The sequence below is a fragment of the Apteryx mantelli genome, chromosome 17, assembly GCF_036417845.1.
Source record: "Apteryx mantelli isolate bAptMan1 chromosome 17, bAptMan1.hap1, whole genome shotgun sequence".
In the NCBI taxonomy this organism is placed as follows: Eukaryota; Metazoa; Chordata; class Aves; order Apterygiformes; family Apterygidae; genus Apteryx; species Apteryx mantelli.
Window position 1 is genome coordinate 4601562 of NC_089994.1, and position 15408 is coordinate 4616969.

Sequence of the window (15408 nt, forward strand, 5' to 3'; positions counted from 1 at the left end):
CATGGCCAGAAGGGCCAGAGGACCCTCAGGTGTCAGGCTGTGCTTGATGCTCGGCTCTTCCCGCGGCCGGGAGAAGGAGGCTAAGCGGAGTGCAGGGAGCCTGCCCGGGGGAAGGCTGCAGAGCGCGGTCCCCACACCCAGCAGCGCTGCTAAATGGGGAAGCGGCCCGTTGCTATGGAGTAAGGAATGAGTTAAAATGCAGCGGGAAAAATTCCAGCGGTCTCTCTAGAAGGCGAGCTGGGCACTGCCATGAGGGACCAGCGCAGGGACGCAAAGGGCGTCTTTTATTAATTCACCCCTAGGTGTAAATCACCATTGTAAGGGGGTGAAGAAAATGAGTTGGCCTAGATGAAATAGCCACTTACCTGCCTCTTGCACCGTAGATGGGGAAGGAAGGGAGAAGTGAGATGCACGGTTTGCCACCTGGCTGTGAAAGAAAAATGACTCGCTCTCTTCCAGGTGGACTTTGGCTTGGTTGGTCGTAGGTGGATAATTGGGGATTGCTGGGAAAAGAATTGGATATATATTTTCAGGATTAAAAGGCCTTGTACCGTAGATAGATCGTGGCATCAGTCTGGGCTGAAAGGGAGTTGAGTGCAGAACTGTTGGCATGAGTGCAGCTGAATGCCAGTGAATCACTTTAATGCTCCATTTTCAGATGCACAAACACGCAGGTTTACAGTAACTGTGCATATGTTGCATCCCATTGCTCCTCATCACATTCACTGACGCTCCATGGGTTGCAAAAATTAAACAGGCATAAATCCATCAGCCCTGGGGTTCTCTCTCGAACAATATAAATCCCATGAAAACTAATTAAATAAGACAATGGTGTCCATTTAAAGCTGGCACATAAAAACGTGAGCCATTACCATAGCAAAGATCTGCGAGAGACAAGGCTCGAAATCGATTTCCAAGGGTGAGGGCAAATTGAGCGCCCGCTCAGAAGGACCGGTGTCTGGTATGTGCCGGCTTACTGCAGCCTCCAGTTTATGGCTGGGATAGTTAAGAGATTGTGTTAAGCTCAGAAGATTTATTTCTCCTCCGCTTTGCTTTTGAAATCAAATCATCCAATTAACATATGTGCTGGAGTTTGTTGCTTGAAATGTTATTTGGTGACTCTAAAAGCTTTTCTTTATCAGTTTTTCGTAAGGACTCATTTCTTAAGCAAATGCCTTCAAAGCTATTGTGTGCCTGAGCCTTCCCGGCTGCTGTAGGGCTCCTGTTCTGCTGCTCCGCTGCACTGATTAAGGCCGATGAAAAAAAAGTAATGTCAGCATGGATCGGTGTCCAGATCAGTTACTGCTTTTGTCTGAGGCGCTAGGAAATGTTTGCAGCCCAGCAGGATTTGTCACTCTTTTGTAATGTGGGTCGATGTTTACCTCTGTTTTACAGTTTGGAGGGGGAGGGAGCTGGAGGCATAGTCTGACTGACCCATCCATGGCCAACTTTGTAGCCCTTACGATCTCCTCTGCCTGGGAACCCACATTTCTGGCCGCACAGAAATCAGTTTTGATGTCAGCATGTGGCTCCTGAGTCGAATCCGACACGGGGAACATGCACACGCTGCCGGTCTCGCACCCCGCGCCGTGGCACGGCGGCTTTCCTCCCCACCACGCTGGCTGCATGTGCCAGGCAAGGGGACGGGAGCGGAGGAGGTGACTTTGCCGGGTGAGGTATTGCTGTGTCCATTTTTGCTGCGATAGCTGAGCAGCTACGTGTCCCCCCGCGCCGCGTCCCCGCCAGGCAGGGCCCTGCTGTTCGTTGTGCTTCGCGAAACCAGAGGAACCTGCCAGCAAGTTGAGCCTGGGTTTGCCCGTGGCGTCGACCGTCTCTCAGCTGCCTTTCAAGGGTGAAATGAGAAGTGTTTCCACGTGGGTAGCACTCACCCGTGGTCAAGCACCGCTCACTGCGCAGCTCGCACTGAATTTAAGGCGCGAGATGTGACACCTCCAGTAGCTGTAAATGTACTACCTGGCAAACGTACTGCTGCTCTTGGACACATAAATCAGACGGTTAATGATCCTTTTAAAGAGAACTGAACTCAGCAGAGCTGAGCACAGCTCAGCCATCCGCACTATAGCCAGACGGTGTGTCTCCCTGTTGTTTGCACGGAGCAAAATGTTTCAGGTTTGATCTGAAATGTGCCTCTCTGTCGATGAGAGTAAATCTGCAGCTGTCCTGGGACACCTCCAGAGTGGGCTATGTGGGAAACCCTGACATGCAAGTGTCTATGGGTATCTTGGGAAGTCCTCCCTGTGCTCCGAGGGGTCTCCAACAGTCTTTCATGTCCTTATCTTCTGCCTGTCCCTCACATCTTCACTCAGATTTCCCTCAAATGCCTATGCACTGCTTTGCCAACTCTTGGCATCGCAAACCCTTTTAACAAACCTTTTATGAAATCTCACAATCAAGCAGACAGATGGGGTTTTCTGCCCTGAGTCTGGCAGGGAGTTAAAGGGCATCACAGAGTTTGTATGAGATTTTGTAGCTGGAAAATGCTTGCTCAAATCTTCTCCTAAAAGAGCAGCAGAGTCCAGGATTTGGAGACAGATTGTCCTTGGGTGGTAGGAGTGAGTTACCCTTTTGCCTTCATGGGACACGCTGGTGCTAATCCTGACCTTGGAGAAATTCCTGGTTGGACAGTTAGGTATCTCTTATAATCTAATTTTCTATTCTCTCTGTACTTGTAAGTAATGAGTGGATTTCAGTGGTTTTATGGGTAGCAAATGCATCAATGCTATGATTTGCTGAGATTTTGCAAACTGTGTGCTGGAGCTGTAACTGGTGCTCAGAGCAATCTGTGCTGGCAGGGATCTCTGGAAACGTTTGTTAGCCTTTGCTCTGCTGGGAGATCGGCATTTCCTCGCCCTACCTGATTGTCCCTGCAAAAATGCCTTGGTTACTTGACATATGATGGTCTCTAATAGGTTCGTATGCGTCTAGGAAAACATTACAACGTCTATGTGTTGACAATCACATTTCCAGCTTGGTGACTTTTCCCCTTGCTCTCATTCCCCAGGCGCTGAGTAGGTGTCATGCTTTCCTGTCTTTTACCTCCCGCTGCCGTGCTGTGACACCCGCTGCCCCATTAGGAGGAAGCTGGCTTGACATGAAGAGCATTTCGGGGGTGCATGGGCTCTGCTCGGTGCTCCTGCACAGCTGGAGTAAACCAGAAGTTGTTGCACTGAAGCCTATGGAGCAGTTCCCCCGTAGCAAGGGGGGAAAGGGGGTGTCAGGAGCAAAGCCAGAGGGGAGCTGAGGTGGCTCACAGAGCTGGGGATGTCAAGGGCAGGCTCAGGTGGCTGCGGGGGTTATTCCCCCTGGCTGTCTGAGTCCCTGGGGGGAGCAGGACCTTACCGCAGCAGGTGCTGGGGCCTCGTGGAGCTCAGCTGGAACGAGTTTCCATGCAGAGAGGGGAGGATCGACTACATATATATAACTTTATAAGCTTCCTGGAAGAAAGAAATGAAAATTGGTCTTGTGGGAGAAAAGCGAGGAACTCTACACATTTCAGGGTGTTTTAGCTGGTCAATAAGAACACGGTGACAGAGGTTTTTCTCGGGCAAACCTTGCTGGGGAAGGAGAGCAGCCTGGGGTAACACAACCCGGTCTTGGGCACAGGGGTGCCCTTCCAGGACCTCAGTGTCCCTCCACTCCCATGGAAGCACTGCGGTAAGTGCTTGAGTTTCCAAGGCTGCTTTAGGAGGAACCAGGCAGGGTAGAGATGGGGCTGCTGGGGGACCTCCCAGGAGAGCTGGCATCACCGGCTTCATGCAGGCTTTGTAGATCTGTGAGCCGGAGTTGTAAGACCTTGATATGATGACTTGGAGGGGGCTGGGGCACCTGGGAAAGTCACAGTTCAGGGCTGAAAGGAGACATCGTCACCAGCCTGTGAGTGTCTGGCTCAGAGGGTCTTCTGAAGACCCTCAGGGTCCAGGTCGCCGCCTGGGTGGACCTTGGCCCTTGAGTCCTACAGGCTTCACCGTGCTTAATTCCTCTGACGTCATACTAAGTGGGGCCCTTGGGATCTGGGCTTTTCCGTATCTGCCACCCACCCCGTGGCAGGGGGCATAACAACATGCAAGGCTCTGTATGTCAGTCTGGCCGCGATAAGGGGGTTTGTGCTCTGCCATCCCAAAGAACGACCCTGGCCCTGCTGCAGCAGGCATCTTGCAAACGCACAGTTTGCTGACTGCAAGGAGTTCATGAACGCCACGTAGCCGATGACTAATCCTGAGCAAATAACAGGGTTCTCCCCTTGACAGCGAGGCTGACAGCCCCACTCTCGCATGGTAGTTAAACTGATTTCAAAGCCTTGTTTATACTTACAGCGTCAGCTAATACATTCAAAATGAATCCTGCATGAATCAGTGGTTTGCCCAGACGGCAGGGTTACAGTGACCTCATTTGCACAAGGAACCGGTGACTGGGTCAGGTCAAAGTTGTTCTGTCTTTGGCTGGAGCAACAGAAAGGGATGGGGGATGCAGGGACCCATGCTCTGCTCTTGGCCATGCTGGCAGGTTGCCTTCTCCTCCAGGAGCCGGAGCATGAAAAGAAAGATCCCATGCAGGGAAAGGGAAACTGGTCCCATCTTTTGGCACTGCTGCTGAAGAGCCTAAGGGCTCTCACCCATAAAAGAGAGGGAAGATTTGTCCTGCTTGTGCTGCTGAATCAACCACTTCCAGTGATACTGGTGAAAACAGGCTCCGGCTGGGGAACCCCAGGGTAAACTAGCCCTCAAATAAACTCCTGCCATCCATGGCTCCAGTCACTGCTGGAGGAGGTGTCTCCTTCCTCCCTTCTCAGACAGCTCCGTCGGAGCAATGGACTGATTCTGCCCTGACCCAAAGCACCCAGGAGACGCTGGCCGGAGCCCAGGGGGCATAACACAAAACCTGGCCAAACAGCACTTGCTGCTTTCCAGCTCGAGGAAGGGCTGGCAAACGTCCCCAGAGAGCAGGTCTGTCCCACAGTGCTCCCAGCCTTGCTGTCCCCTGCGGCTCCCCATGTTCCCGCCCATGGCAGTGTGTTCTGGCAGAGGGGACAGCCACCTCCATCTCCTGCGGGGCAGGGAAGGGAGGGGAAGAGGGGGCCTGCAGCATCCAGGTGGGGTGACTGCAGCAGAAAAATCATTTGTTCCTCTGCATGCTGCTGCTGCTCTGCAGGGCTGACTGATGGCACGAGAACAGCAATAGGGGTTAAATCCTTTGTCTCAGGTTATCAGTCTTAATGCTGTTATTGCTTTGTTCTCTACTCTCTTGTAAAGAGCCCGTGTAGGGTCGGCAACCCTTGTCACATGAGGATTAAGATGCCCAAGTGAGTTAATGCTGGGCCCAGCATTACAAACCTCTCTGCCCCTCAGATCCCTGCCTTTCCCCCCGTCCCGCTTGGACCGTGAGAGCTGTCTCCTGCCTGCCTGTCCTGCCTGCGTCCACCCCATGGAGACTGGAGGGTGCTGCTGGCTCTGCTCATGGCTTCAGGGCCCCCATAGCTAGCGAGGAGGGAGGAGGCACTGCCCTGCATGCACGCTGCAGAGTTTCCAGCCCCTCCAGCGGGTCTGCAAGTCAGTGCCGCTGCACCCTGGAGCTGCTCCTCGGTCAGCTCCCCGGCTTCTCCATGGGCGTGTGGGAGAAGGGTGCTCAGTAGGAGGCATCTCAAGGCGTGAACGCTGCCCTGAGCATGCTGGCTCCAGGGGACAGGACATTGTATTCCTCTGTGTTGTCAATACCTCCAATCTGCAGACCTTGTGAAGCATGGAGAGCTAGCCATGTTAGGTAACTGATCCTGCCTTAAGTTATTTCTCTGAAAGTCAGATTTAAAAAAGAAAAAGAAAAAAAGGGTTTCAGCTTGCTGTTAAATGCCATGGTGTAGTCCCAGAGAGAAATGTTTTCCAAAGCATCCAAGAAATGGGAGGGGAGTGCGGAGAGGATTTGGGAGCTGAATTTATCTAACACAAGTATAGGCCTGTAAGAATCAGAGTCCCATCAGAAGTCAATGAGACATGTTTCCCTAAGCCACTCGAGTGCTGTAGAAAGTCATGCCTGGATGCATCAGGTCCTTTGGGAGCTGGATAAACTCACCACATGTTCTCTTCTAGATGATTTTCCATCAGTTAAAGCAGTTTGTTTGGGAACTGCCTTAAGAATTGGCTGTCAGGGTTGAGCACAGGGGCATTCAAGCTTTGCCTCCCATGTCTTTGTGCCAGAACCTTCCTGGCTGGAATAAAGGGAGAAGAGGAACTGAGCCAGGCTGAGGTTGTGATCCCTTTAGCCAGGTTTAAAAGCACGGCATTGTAAGTAATTTGATGTAACTCTGGGTAAGGGGATCTGACTGTCCTCTTCTATCACCTTGTTTTGCTTGTGGATGCCACTCTTTCTCCTGACCCACTGAAAGGGACTCTGTGTGAAGGTGCCTGTGAAACAGATTTCATCCTGGACAGGGACACAAGGCCCCTACCTGGTCACCCCCATCCATCTCTACCCGACGGGCAAGTTCTTGAAGATACTCTGACAAATGCGGGGAGACAAGATCCTCGGATGGCAGAAATCATTGTTGAGCTCCATGCAGCTCCACCAATTTGTGCAACCTGCTCATGTGCTTTTTGCTTGTGACTGAATGGCAGTGAGGGGAGGGTCAGAGCAAGGCTGTCCAGCAGCCCCTTCCCAGGGCTTCCCTGCTCTGCAATGCTTTAGCTTTCCCCGATGAACAGATGGTGGAGATTTTTGCAGGGGGAGCAGAGGAAATAGAGCTCAGAACAATCCAAGGCTGCAGCCTCTCTTTGAAATGCAGCCTGGGGGATGACATCTGTGTGGACTGGCTGATGCATGTGGGTGTCTGTGGCATGTAGACCCCTGCGTGGAGGCTGTACTTACATCCACCCAATGTCACTTCTTTCTTTTCCCTTTTTTGTTTTTCCCTTTCTAGATAAAGAAGCTCACGGTCCATTTGCAGCCTGAGAAGTAGTCTGCGGGGATGTCCGTAATGCGAGCAGACTGCCTCCACCCCTCTGCCCTGTGCAGGATCAGAGCTTGACTTGAAGCTGTCATGTTGCCCCCTCCAGCCCCTGCTCAGTCGAGTGATGCCCAGACCTGTACATGCTGCTTGTAGGCTTGCTTCCCTCTAGCAACACGCTCTCGCTTTCCCTGGGCTGTCTGCATTGGAAGAGAGAGGCAGGAGTGAGTATGCTGCAAAACACCAGCCTGGACCCAAAGGCCAGAGGAGTTTTGCAGTGAGGCAAGTTTCCCCTTCCCTGGCCCAGCGGATCCTTGAGTGGATAAGCTTCTCAGCTGATGAGCTCTGGGCACTGAATTTCTCTGGGCTCAGCAGGTCTCAAGGTCCTGACCCACAGACTAGAAGACTGAGGGCTGCCATGGAAGAGAATGTGTTCAGCGTGCAGCAGATACAGCCAAACGTCATCTCGGTGAGGCTGTTCAAGCGCAAGGTCGGGGGCCTCGGCTTCCTGGTGAAGGAGCGTGTCAACAAGCCACCTGTCATCATCTCAGACCTGATCCGGGGAGGGGCTGCAGAGCAGAGCGGCCTCATCCAGGCTGGGGACATCATTTTAGCTGTCAATGGCAGACCCCTGGTGGACATGAGCTATGAGACTGCGCTGGAGATACTGAGAAGCATTGCCTCTGAGACCTACGTGGTCCTCATCCTGCGGGGCCCCGAGGGCTTCACCACTCATCTGGAGACCACTTTTGCTGGTGATGGGACACCAAAAACCATCCGTGTAACCAGGCCCTTGTGCCCAGCTCCAAAGGCAGTTGACTTGTCCAACCCAAGCCAGCACAGTAAAGAGCAGCCACTGTCAGGAGCTGACCGCACCATGGGCTCCCTGTGGGCCAGAGAGATCAGGCGGGAAGTGGAGCCGTTGGTCCATGTTAACGGCATTGTTACCGACACAAAAGGGCAGGACACTGGGAAAGGGAAGGACAGTGCTTGTGGTCACCTTTGCCTCAATGGTGGTGTGGAAGATAATGAACTGCTCAAAGAAATTGAGCCTGTCTTGGATCTCCTGAAGAGCAGCAGTAAGGACAGTGATGGAGATGCGCCCTTCAAGGTAGAGACAAGAGATATAGAAGTCCAGGTGGACTGGTAGGTCCCTAAATACATTTTTTACTTTTGGTGAAATGTACTGGTTATGGCTACCCAAAGTGGCTGGTTTAGGTGCTAGTAGACACCTGTCCAGAAACGGCTGCCATGTGAGATATGGGAGAGGAAGGGATGCAAAAAAAAGGAGGGAGCAGTTCATGAGGGGAAGATAAAAGGAATGAAATATTGGGGGTAGATGGTGGAAGAAAGGGAGAAGGATGTAAGCATGGGAAATTGGAGAGACAGCAAGAGTGACATGTCCTGGGACCTAACAGTGTGATGCAGTAGATCACAGGCTGGGCTCAGATTTGCTTCTGTTCTGTGGTCTTGGGCATGTTTGCTGCAGCCTTTAGGCAAAAATCTCATGACTCAGCTTCCCCATTTGCCAAGCAAGGTTCATGGTATTGGCTGTCCTTGATACTCTGCTTGGGGGCTCTCCAGTTAAAATCTGGTGCCCGAATGGGAGAAGGAATGTCAGACCGACTGAGTACAATGCTTCCCAAAGAAATGGATTTTGAAATCTTCTGTGTTGTTTGGCAATCAGGCTCCAGCTCTTGGGAGGGAAGAAGAGAAGCCCAGTCTGGCTCCAACTGAGGTCACGGGGAGTTCTGCAAAAGGGCAGTGGGATCTGCCTTGGCTGCTCTGGTTTTCTGTGCTTATGGAAGGGGGAGGAACGATTCCCTTCCAGGGAGCTCAGAAATAACAATCCCTTGCTGGAATGCAATAGCAGAGCTGCATGTTCTTCCCTTCTGCTGTTTCTAGATCGAGTTAATTATTTCAATATGTGTGTGCAAATGTGTGTGTAACAAGGGTGGGACACATACGGATGCCTGCCCCATGGCCTTTTGAAGAGGGTGAAGTCATGCTGATGAAAGGGAGAGGTTCATTTCTGACATCAGTTCCTGCAAGGGGCCATGCATGTGGGATTGCCTTTCTGATTGTCCTCTGACTGCTGTTTCCTTAAGATATGCCTATGGAGGGACACCATCACCCCAGAGCCAAGGCATCTCCCTGTGGCCCTTCAGGCTTCACAAGAGTATTTTTGGTAGTTATTTTTTTCATATCATCACCCTTGCCTCCTGGCCATTTATTAGCAATGGTACTTTGCCTTTTCCTGTTGCTTTTCGCCAAGTCCCCAAGCACATTTGAGTAGTGTTAAGTGTTGCAGCAGGTTGTTGCCGTCCTCATTTACTGACTGAATGTAAAAGTCCAGGTTATTCAGGAGGGTTTGCTGAAGTGGCGATCTTGTTCTGGTGATGGTGGGGTAGGTAACTTCTAGTTTTCTTGTTGTGCCTGCTTGTTTGAGAGATGCCCATTTCCTTAGGGAGGGAGGGCAAAAAGTATTCTTTTTTTATCAGAAGCAGTGAGAGGGGAAAGCCAGACTTGTTGGCTGCAGCAGAGCTGAATCCCTGGCTGGATCCTTATGCGGGCTGGGTTCACAGCCAGGGATGCTGCAGCAGCAAACCACGTTGTGGGTAACAGCGGCAGAGCCTGGCTGGGCTGCAAGGAGACGGTGAGCTCTAGATTGCTCCCATTAGACACTAACACCTACACTTTATATTTGTAATCTTTTTTTTTTTTTTTTTCAGCTGAATGTTTTCGTGTTGTTGTTTCTGTCCTCTCAAATTGTGCAGTTTTTACAAGGAGGATATGGTTACTCAAAGCACGTTAGGACAGCCAAACTGAGTCAGAGAAAAATCTGCTCGGCTCAGTGCCAGCAGCTGGTAGCAGATATCTGGGGAAGAGCCTGGGACAGTGTGAGCTTGGGGGCAGCCATGCCAGCCATCCCCTGCCTGCAGTGTAGACCCTCAGGTCTCAGTATGCAGCATTTGTCTGGCCGCTTTTTGAAAGTGTACTTTGGCCTCTGCAGTGTATTGGGTGGGAAAAACATATTCTTCTGTTAATCTGCACCTTTGCAGTCTGCTCTAGCAGAAGGGATGTGCAGCTGGACGTGGCTGCACATGGCAGGGTGATGGACTGCACAGTCCCAAGGGCTGATGCAAGGTACAGCCTCACCCTTCAATGCGTGTCTCCCCATGTCCCTGTCCCATTTCATCAGCTGGAGAGTCTCCTAGGAAGTTCTGTTCTGCCTGGGGAGGAATGAAAAATGTAGCTTTTCTTTGGGGAATATCATATATTCTTAAAGAAATTAAATCAAAACAGCTTGAATTCACTGAAACTGAAAGATTTAATGGACCTTGAGCCAACAAAAATATTGGCAAAATGGATACTTCACCAAAACTCAAGATTTCTTTATTTTTCAAAATCCTTTAAAAAAAAAGTAGCACCTTGGGCCTGAAAATCCACTTTTCAGTCAAAATTAGTCTTCAGTCTTCTGCTTGATAAAAAAGCTGCAGCTTTGCTCTTGTGGTAGGACTCTGGGTGAGAGAGATGACCTGGGCCTTAGCAGAGAAGTAGGAAAGGACGTACACTGCAGGAGAAACTTGTGGAAAGCTGCTCTGCAGGATAAAGGCTGCTCTCCAGCCCTCTCTCCTCCCACTCCTGCGATGTGCTGAAGATGATTCATTTCCTCTGCTTGGTCTCAGCCAGAGCTGGGGCATTGTAGAGGTCTTCTACAATGAGAGTTTTCTTGGCCCACAGGACAAGTACATAACTATGGATACCGTGTTGATGGATGCCAAAGAAATGTCCAAGAATATAAGTAACCCTTATCTGATTGATGCAGCTCTAGTGCCTTAGGCTGTGACTTCTTCAGGCTAGCAAGACCAGGCAATGCTGATGTTAGTCAAAATGGGAATAGAGGTCTACCTAAATACCAGAAGGGTCCAAAGGGGCTTTAACTTCTCTCAGGGTTGAGCTCTAGACGTCACTTGACCATCAATCCAGCTGAAGATGCTGGCCTTGGGGCCAATCCTGTTCTGTCTCCATCTTTGTCTGGTGTTGACCTCCACAGCCAGTAGTGCTTTGTCAAAGCCAGTCCTGCCCGCAGAGCTTTGACAGCTTTCCTAGGGCAAAAAGGAATGGTACAAGCTTGAAGTTATTCACTTATTGTTCAAGATGGGCTTTGGCAAAAGTGATTCAAACGATACCTGATGTTTTGAGATTTCAGCCCACGTCTCTAATGTTACATGTAAAGAAAACTGGAAGCTGTTAAGATTACACTGAAAAAAATCAGTTTATCTACATCCCCTGCACCCATGGCCTTCATTCTCTGGGCAGCTGCCCCTGAAATGACCTGGCATTTGCTCCCTGTTATTTTCTACCCCGCTAGTTTGCAAGGTTCCCTGTGCACGTGCCGCATGCCCATGGGATGGGCTGTAACCATGGTCGAATGTCTGCTATTGGGGCAACCCATCTGTGATGAAGTTGGTCATAAAACTGAGCATGAAAGTGGGGAGCAAGGTATGATGAGAACTGTCATTTCTTCCATGAGGCTCACTGTGGGCTAGAAAATAAAAATAGAGTTTGATTCATTCATTGCCAGCTAACTTAGGTCTGTTGGTCTGTTTTTCCCTCTGGGCTCTCAGGAGATTGTCATGTCCCATCTCCCTTCTCTCCTCCCCCCTCAAGTTGCCAGTATTTATTTTTCTTCTTGGGTCTATTCCATAACATGAACAGTATGATGGAAACATGGCAGTTTTGGTCCAAAAAGCAGCATCAGCAGCCCTCAGAGGGAGAACTGTGTTGAGAGCAGGAGTTCCGTTTTATGAAGGGTTTCAAGGTTTCAGGCTCCATCCTGCATTGGAACAAACCCCATAATTTTGCAGTTCTCTAAGAGAAAATTCTCTTCCTCCCACCTCCTTCGCTGCCGCCAAAATCTCTTTGTGTTGCTCAAAACATTTCATTTGCATTTCTGATGTCTTCATTATTCTGTACTTGGACACAAAACTTTAAAACCTCTGAAATGAAAAGGTTCCCTGAAACTATCATGTTACTTCATTCTGCAAAATGTTGAAGCAGGAAGCTTTGACAGTGAATAACCCTCCCCTTGCTCCCCTTCTCCCTCTGCAGATTCTTCCTCCTCGTCACTCTGACTACATCAGTCTAATTTGGAGAGGCGTTTTGTGCCTGCATACAGCCTATTCCACCAGAATATATACCCCTGTGGAGGGCTCTCTGATCACTCTCCCAAGAGAGGGTGTTTAAGGTCCTTCTTGCAGTGTGTCATGTTTATGCCCTTGTCCCTCTGAGACCCATCACCACTCGGAGGACATTGTGGTGTTTGGGCCCTAGAAGGGTGGTCCAGCAAGATGGGGAGCTACCAGAGCTTGGGATATTTGCCTCCCCTTCCTGGCTGTGCTCCCAGTTCTGCTCAGCAAGCTGGGAAAGTTATTCAGTCTGGTGTTGCCCCTCTTTCATTGAGATTCTTTCAATATATGGAGGTGTAAAGGTAGGGGCAGTATCCAAAACCGGGCGCTAGGGTAACAGTGTGGCTGGTCACATGCCTGGCTCCCTACCCTCTGCCACCCAAGTTCCCAACTGCAGGGGCAATTTCCAGGGCAATGCTTGAGCAAAACTCCAACTTGCACCTCTTGGAGCTTGGGAGTCCTTTGTCTGCTCTGTCACTGCACCAAATGTGAGCGCAGCCCTCTGTGTTGTGTGGTGCTTCTTGAAATGCCTGGAACATCTGTTCTAGTGCTTGGTCCCCAGCAGACTGTCTCAAGGTTCATGTGTGAGCCTGCACCCTCCTGGGAGACCTGAATTGCATTTAACTTTGTACACCAGCTTGAAATAAGATGTTGAAGCTGAAATACTCTGGACTCTCTTTGTGTTTAGAAAGGCATGGCTGGGAAGGAACAGGTAGCATCTGAAACTGGCTGAATCTCTGTGACGCACCACTAGAGGGGCACCCGGGATTCTTTCGGATTCCAGGGTTAGTTGCACTGAACTTGAGAGATCATCAATTGTCAAGTGTAAGAATTTATTAGAGCTAAGTGGTTCTACACATATGACTGATGCTGGACAACACTAAACAATCAACACCAGACAATCTACAAGTATAGCAAAGCTAAATAGTATAGTAAAGAACTAAAAATAGAATGCGTATATCTGAGCTCTATGGTTAAGCCAGGGATGCACAGTACAATGACCATTCTCGCCCTTTCCTTGTCCTTATGAGCTACCCCTCTGGTATGGTTTTCCCTGGGCTGTTCTCACCATGCTTGAGCTGCGCCAAGATGATTCAGGTTCTCCCTGGCAGCTGGCATCAGGGGCGTCCCCACAGATGGGTGGGTTGTCAGGTCCGCAGGCCAGCTGACTGTAAGTCCGAGTCCACACCAGAGGTATGTTGCTTACTTTCTTTTATCCTTCCCGGGCTTAGTTCATCATCCAATCGATCAATGCCAGACCACAGTTACACAGACAGCCTCAGTCAATAACAGTATGGATACCAACAGGATGGTCAACAGGATGCTTAACAGTATAGTCAACATATAACAGTACACATACCAATGGATATTAGTACGGATGTTCAACAGATAACCCAGTTCAAAATTTCACAGTACCTAGATGCTTACAGTGCGAGTCTGGGGTGTCACTTCCCCTTTGCTGACTAGGTTTGCTCAGCACTCATGGGGTCATTGCAGGGCTACAGCAACCCCACAGTGTGGTGATTCCAGCTGTGGTGCACCTGGGATTCCTAAACTCTTGGGGAGCACCCCAGCGCAAGCCTCGCTTCTATGGGCTGCACCATCCTGAGTCCCACGCTTGCCTGTATGGTGCCTATCAATCTCGAATGGTGTTAGTGGGAGTTTGGGATGGTCAGGGCACAGGGATCTGTCCCCATGTTTTCATCATTCACAACCCATGCGTAGCATTTAGCAGCCTTGTATCTTAGAACCAGCTCTGCACAACTTGTTCAGCTCATTAGTTCCTAATCCTGGCTCTTGGCACAGCCAAGCGTTGCCCCTGGCATCCTGAGGGCATGGGACCCACTTCTGTCACACCATGTGCTTGTTAGTGACGCTTTTGTCCTCTTCCTTCGGCACTCTTCAAACTTTCCTTTCTCATTTGGGAAGTGCTTTCTTGTTTTGATCATTCTGCAATCACCTGCTCTGTTCAGAGCGCGCTGCACCGGCAAGCTGGCCCTGCTCCATCTCTGAGAAGTGCATTCCACCTCTTGAAGTTATTCCTACAGCTGCTTTTGGCATCCCTGCTTCCTCCTGAGCTCTGCTCCACCACCTTTTGCTCTCTGCAAATCCCAGGCCCTGCTCTATGCTGACACATAATGTGGACCCCTTCTCCAGCCTCTCCCTGAAACATGCATTGCTGTGCAAGGTCCTGCCTTAGTTCTCCAGCAATGAGAAGAGGAGTTCATAGCCAGCAAGTTTTTCAACACTGCAGACTGTGGGCTGCCCAAGGGGCATGATAACAGAGAAATATTTACCTCTGAGGGTGAAATGTCCTCTGGAGTATGGTTTTCCATGGGGCAAAAAAGGGTGAGGAAGAGCCATTTACCCCAGAAGAAGGAAGCAGTGTGTGGCACTCTGGTAGGGCAACCTTGCAGCAGTCCCCAAGGACAAACCAGGGTGGGAAAAAAAGAAGGTATTTCTCTCTTGCAGCTCAGAGCGAGCAGTGTGTGCATGTGTGACAGGCAAGTCCTAATATCTGGCGCAGGCTTTTCAGCTGCCAGAACAAGGATCTGGAAGGACTCCTTCCTCTCCAGCAGCATCCCAGCCTTGCAGTCACTGCATGGGGCACTGCTAGCAGCATCACGGCATGAGAGCCATCAGGTGTGTGGGCTTCTGAGCCCTCATCAGTTCATCCAAATTGGCCCCTGGGGATTGCAGCAGCTAGTTGTACCTCTCATCTCTGCGTGGGAAATCAGAGAGCTCTTTCTGCCAAGCAAATTCAAAGGAGCAAAATGACAAATTTTTTGTTCATGTTTTTTTTTTTTTCATTTGGAAAGGCTCTGGAGAGATTTCTCAAAGGCCTGTCTCAGCAACTTTCTTTCTGCTTCATCACTCTGAGCACTGCAACATCATCAAATTAGTCAAAAGAAAGCAGTGGTGCCTCTCATTTTTCCAAACAGCCAGATGCTCTTTCAGAGGTGAGACAGCAATCCAGTGCTGTGCCTTCTCAAGAGCGGGGGATGGCAGGATTCCTCTTTCTTTTCTTAATAAAGAATTTTGCTTTGAAAACAAAAGACCTAAGCTTAGGTTCCTTCTCAAAAACTTGCTCTGGATTCAAGAGAACTTGCTAATGCTGAGATAGCATTTGATAGATCTGTCAGTGGGACCAAGGCCAGAAAGGAGAACTTTGGATCTTGGATCTGGCACTTAGGAGAGTGATATCAGCCATTCAACAAAATAGGTGTCTCTGAGGACAAGATCTTCAGGGTTTGTTCCTGT

General features: G+C 50.1%; 1 protein-coding gene across 1 annotated transcript in view; it reads left to right on the top strand.

The window, feature by feature from the left end:
• Positions 1-7345: 7345 nt before the first annotated feature.
• NOS1 (nitric oxide synthase 1) overlaps positions 7346-15408 on the top strand; it is a 45219-nt gene continuing 37156 nt past the window's right edge. The window contains exon 1 of the mRNA XM_067307379.1: positions 7346-8101. Coding sequence (XP_067163480.1) covers positions 7374-8101 — 728 coding nt within the window. The 5' untranslated portion in view covers positions 7346-7373. The remainder of the gene's footprint in view (positions 8102-15408) is intronic.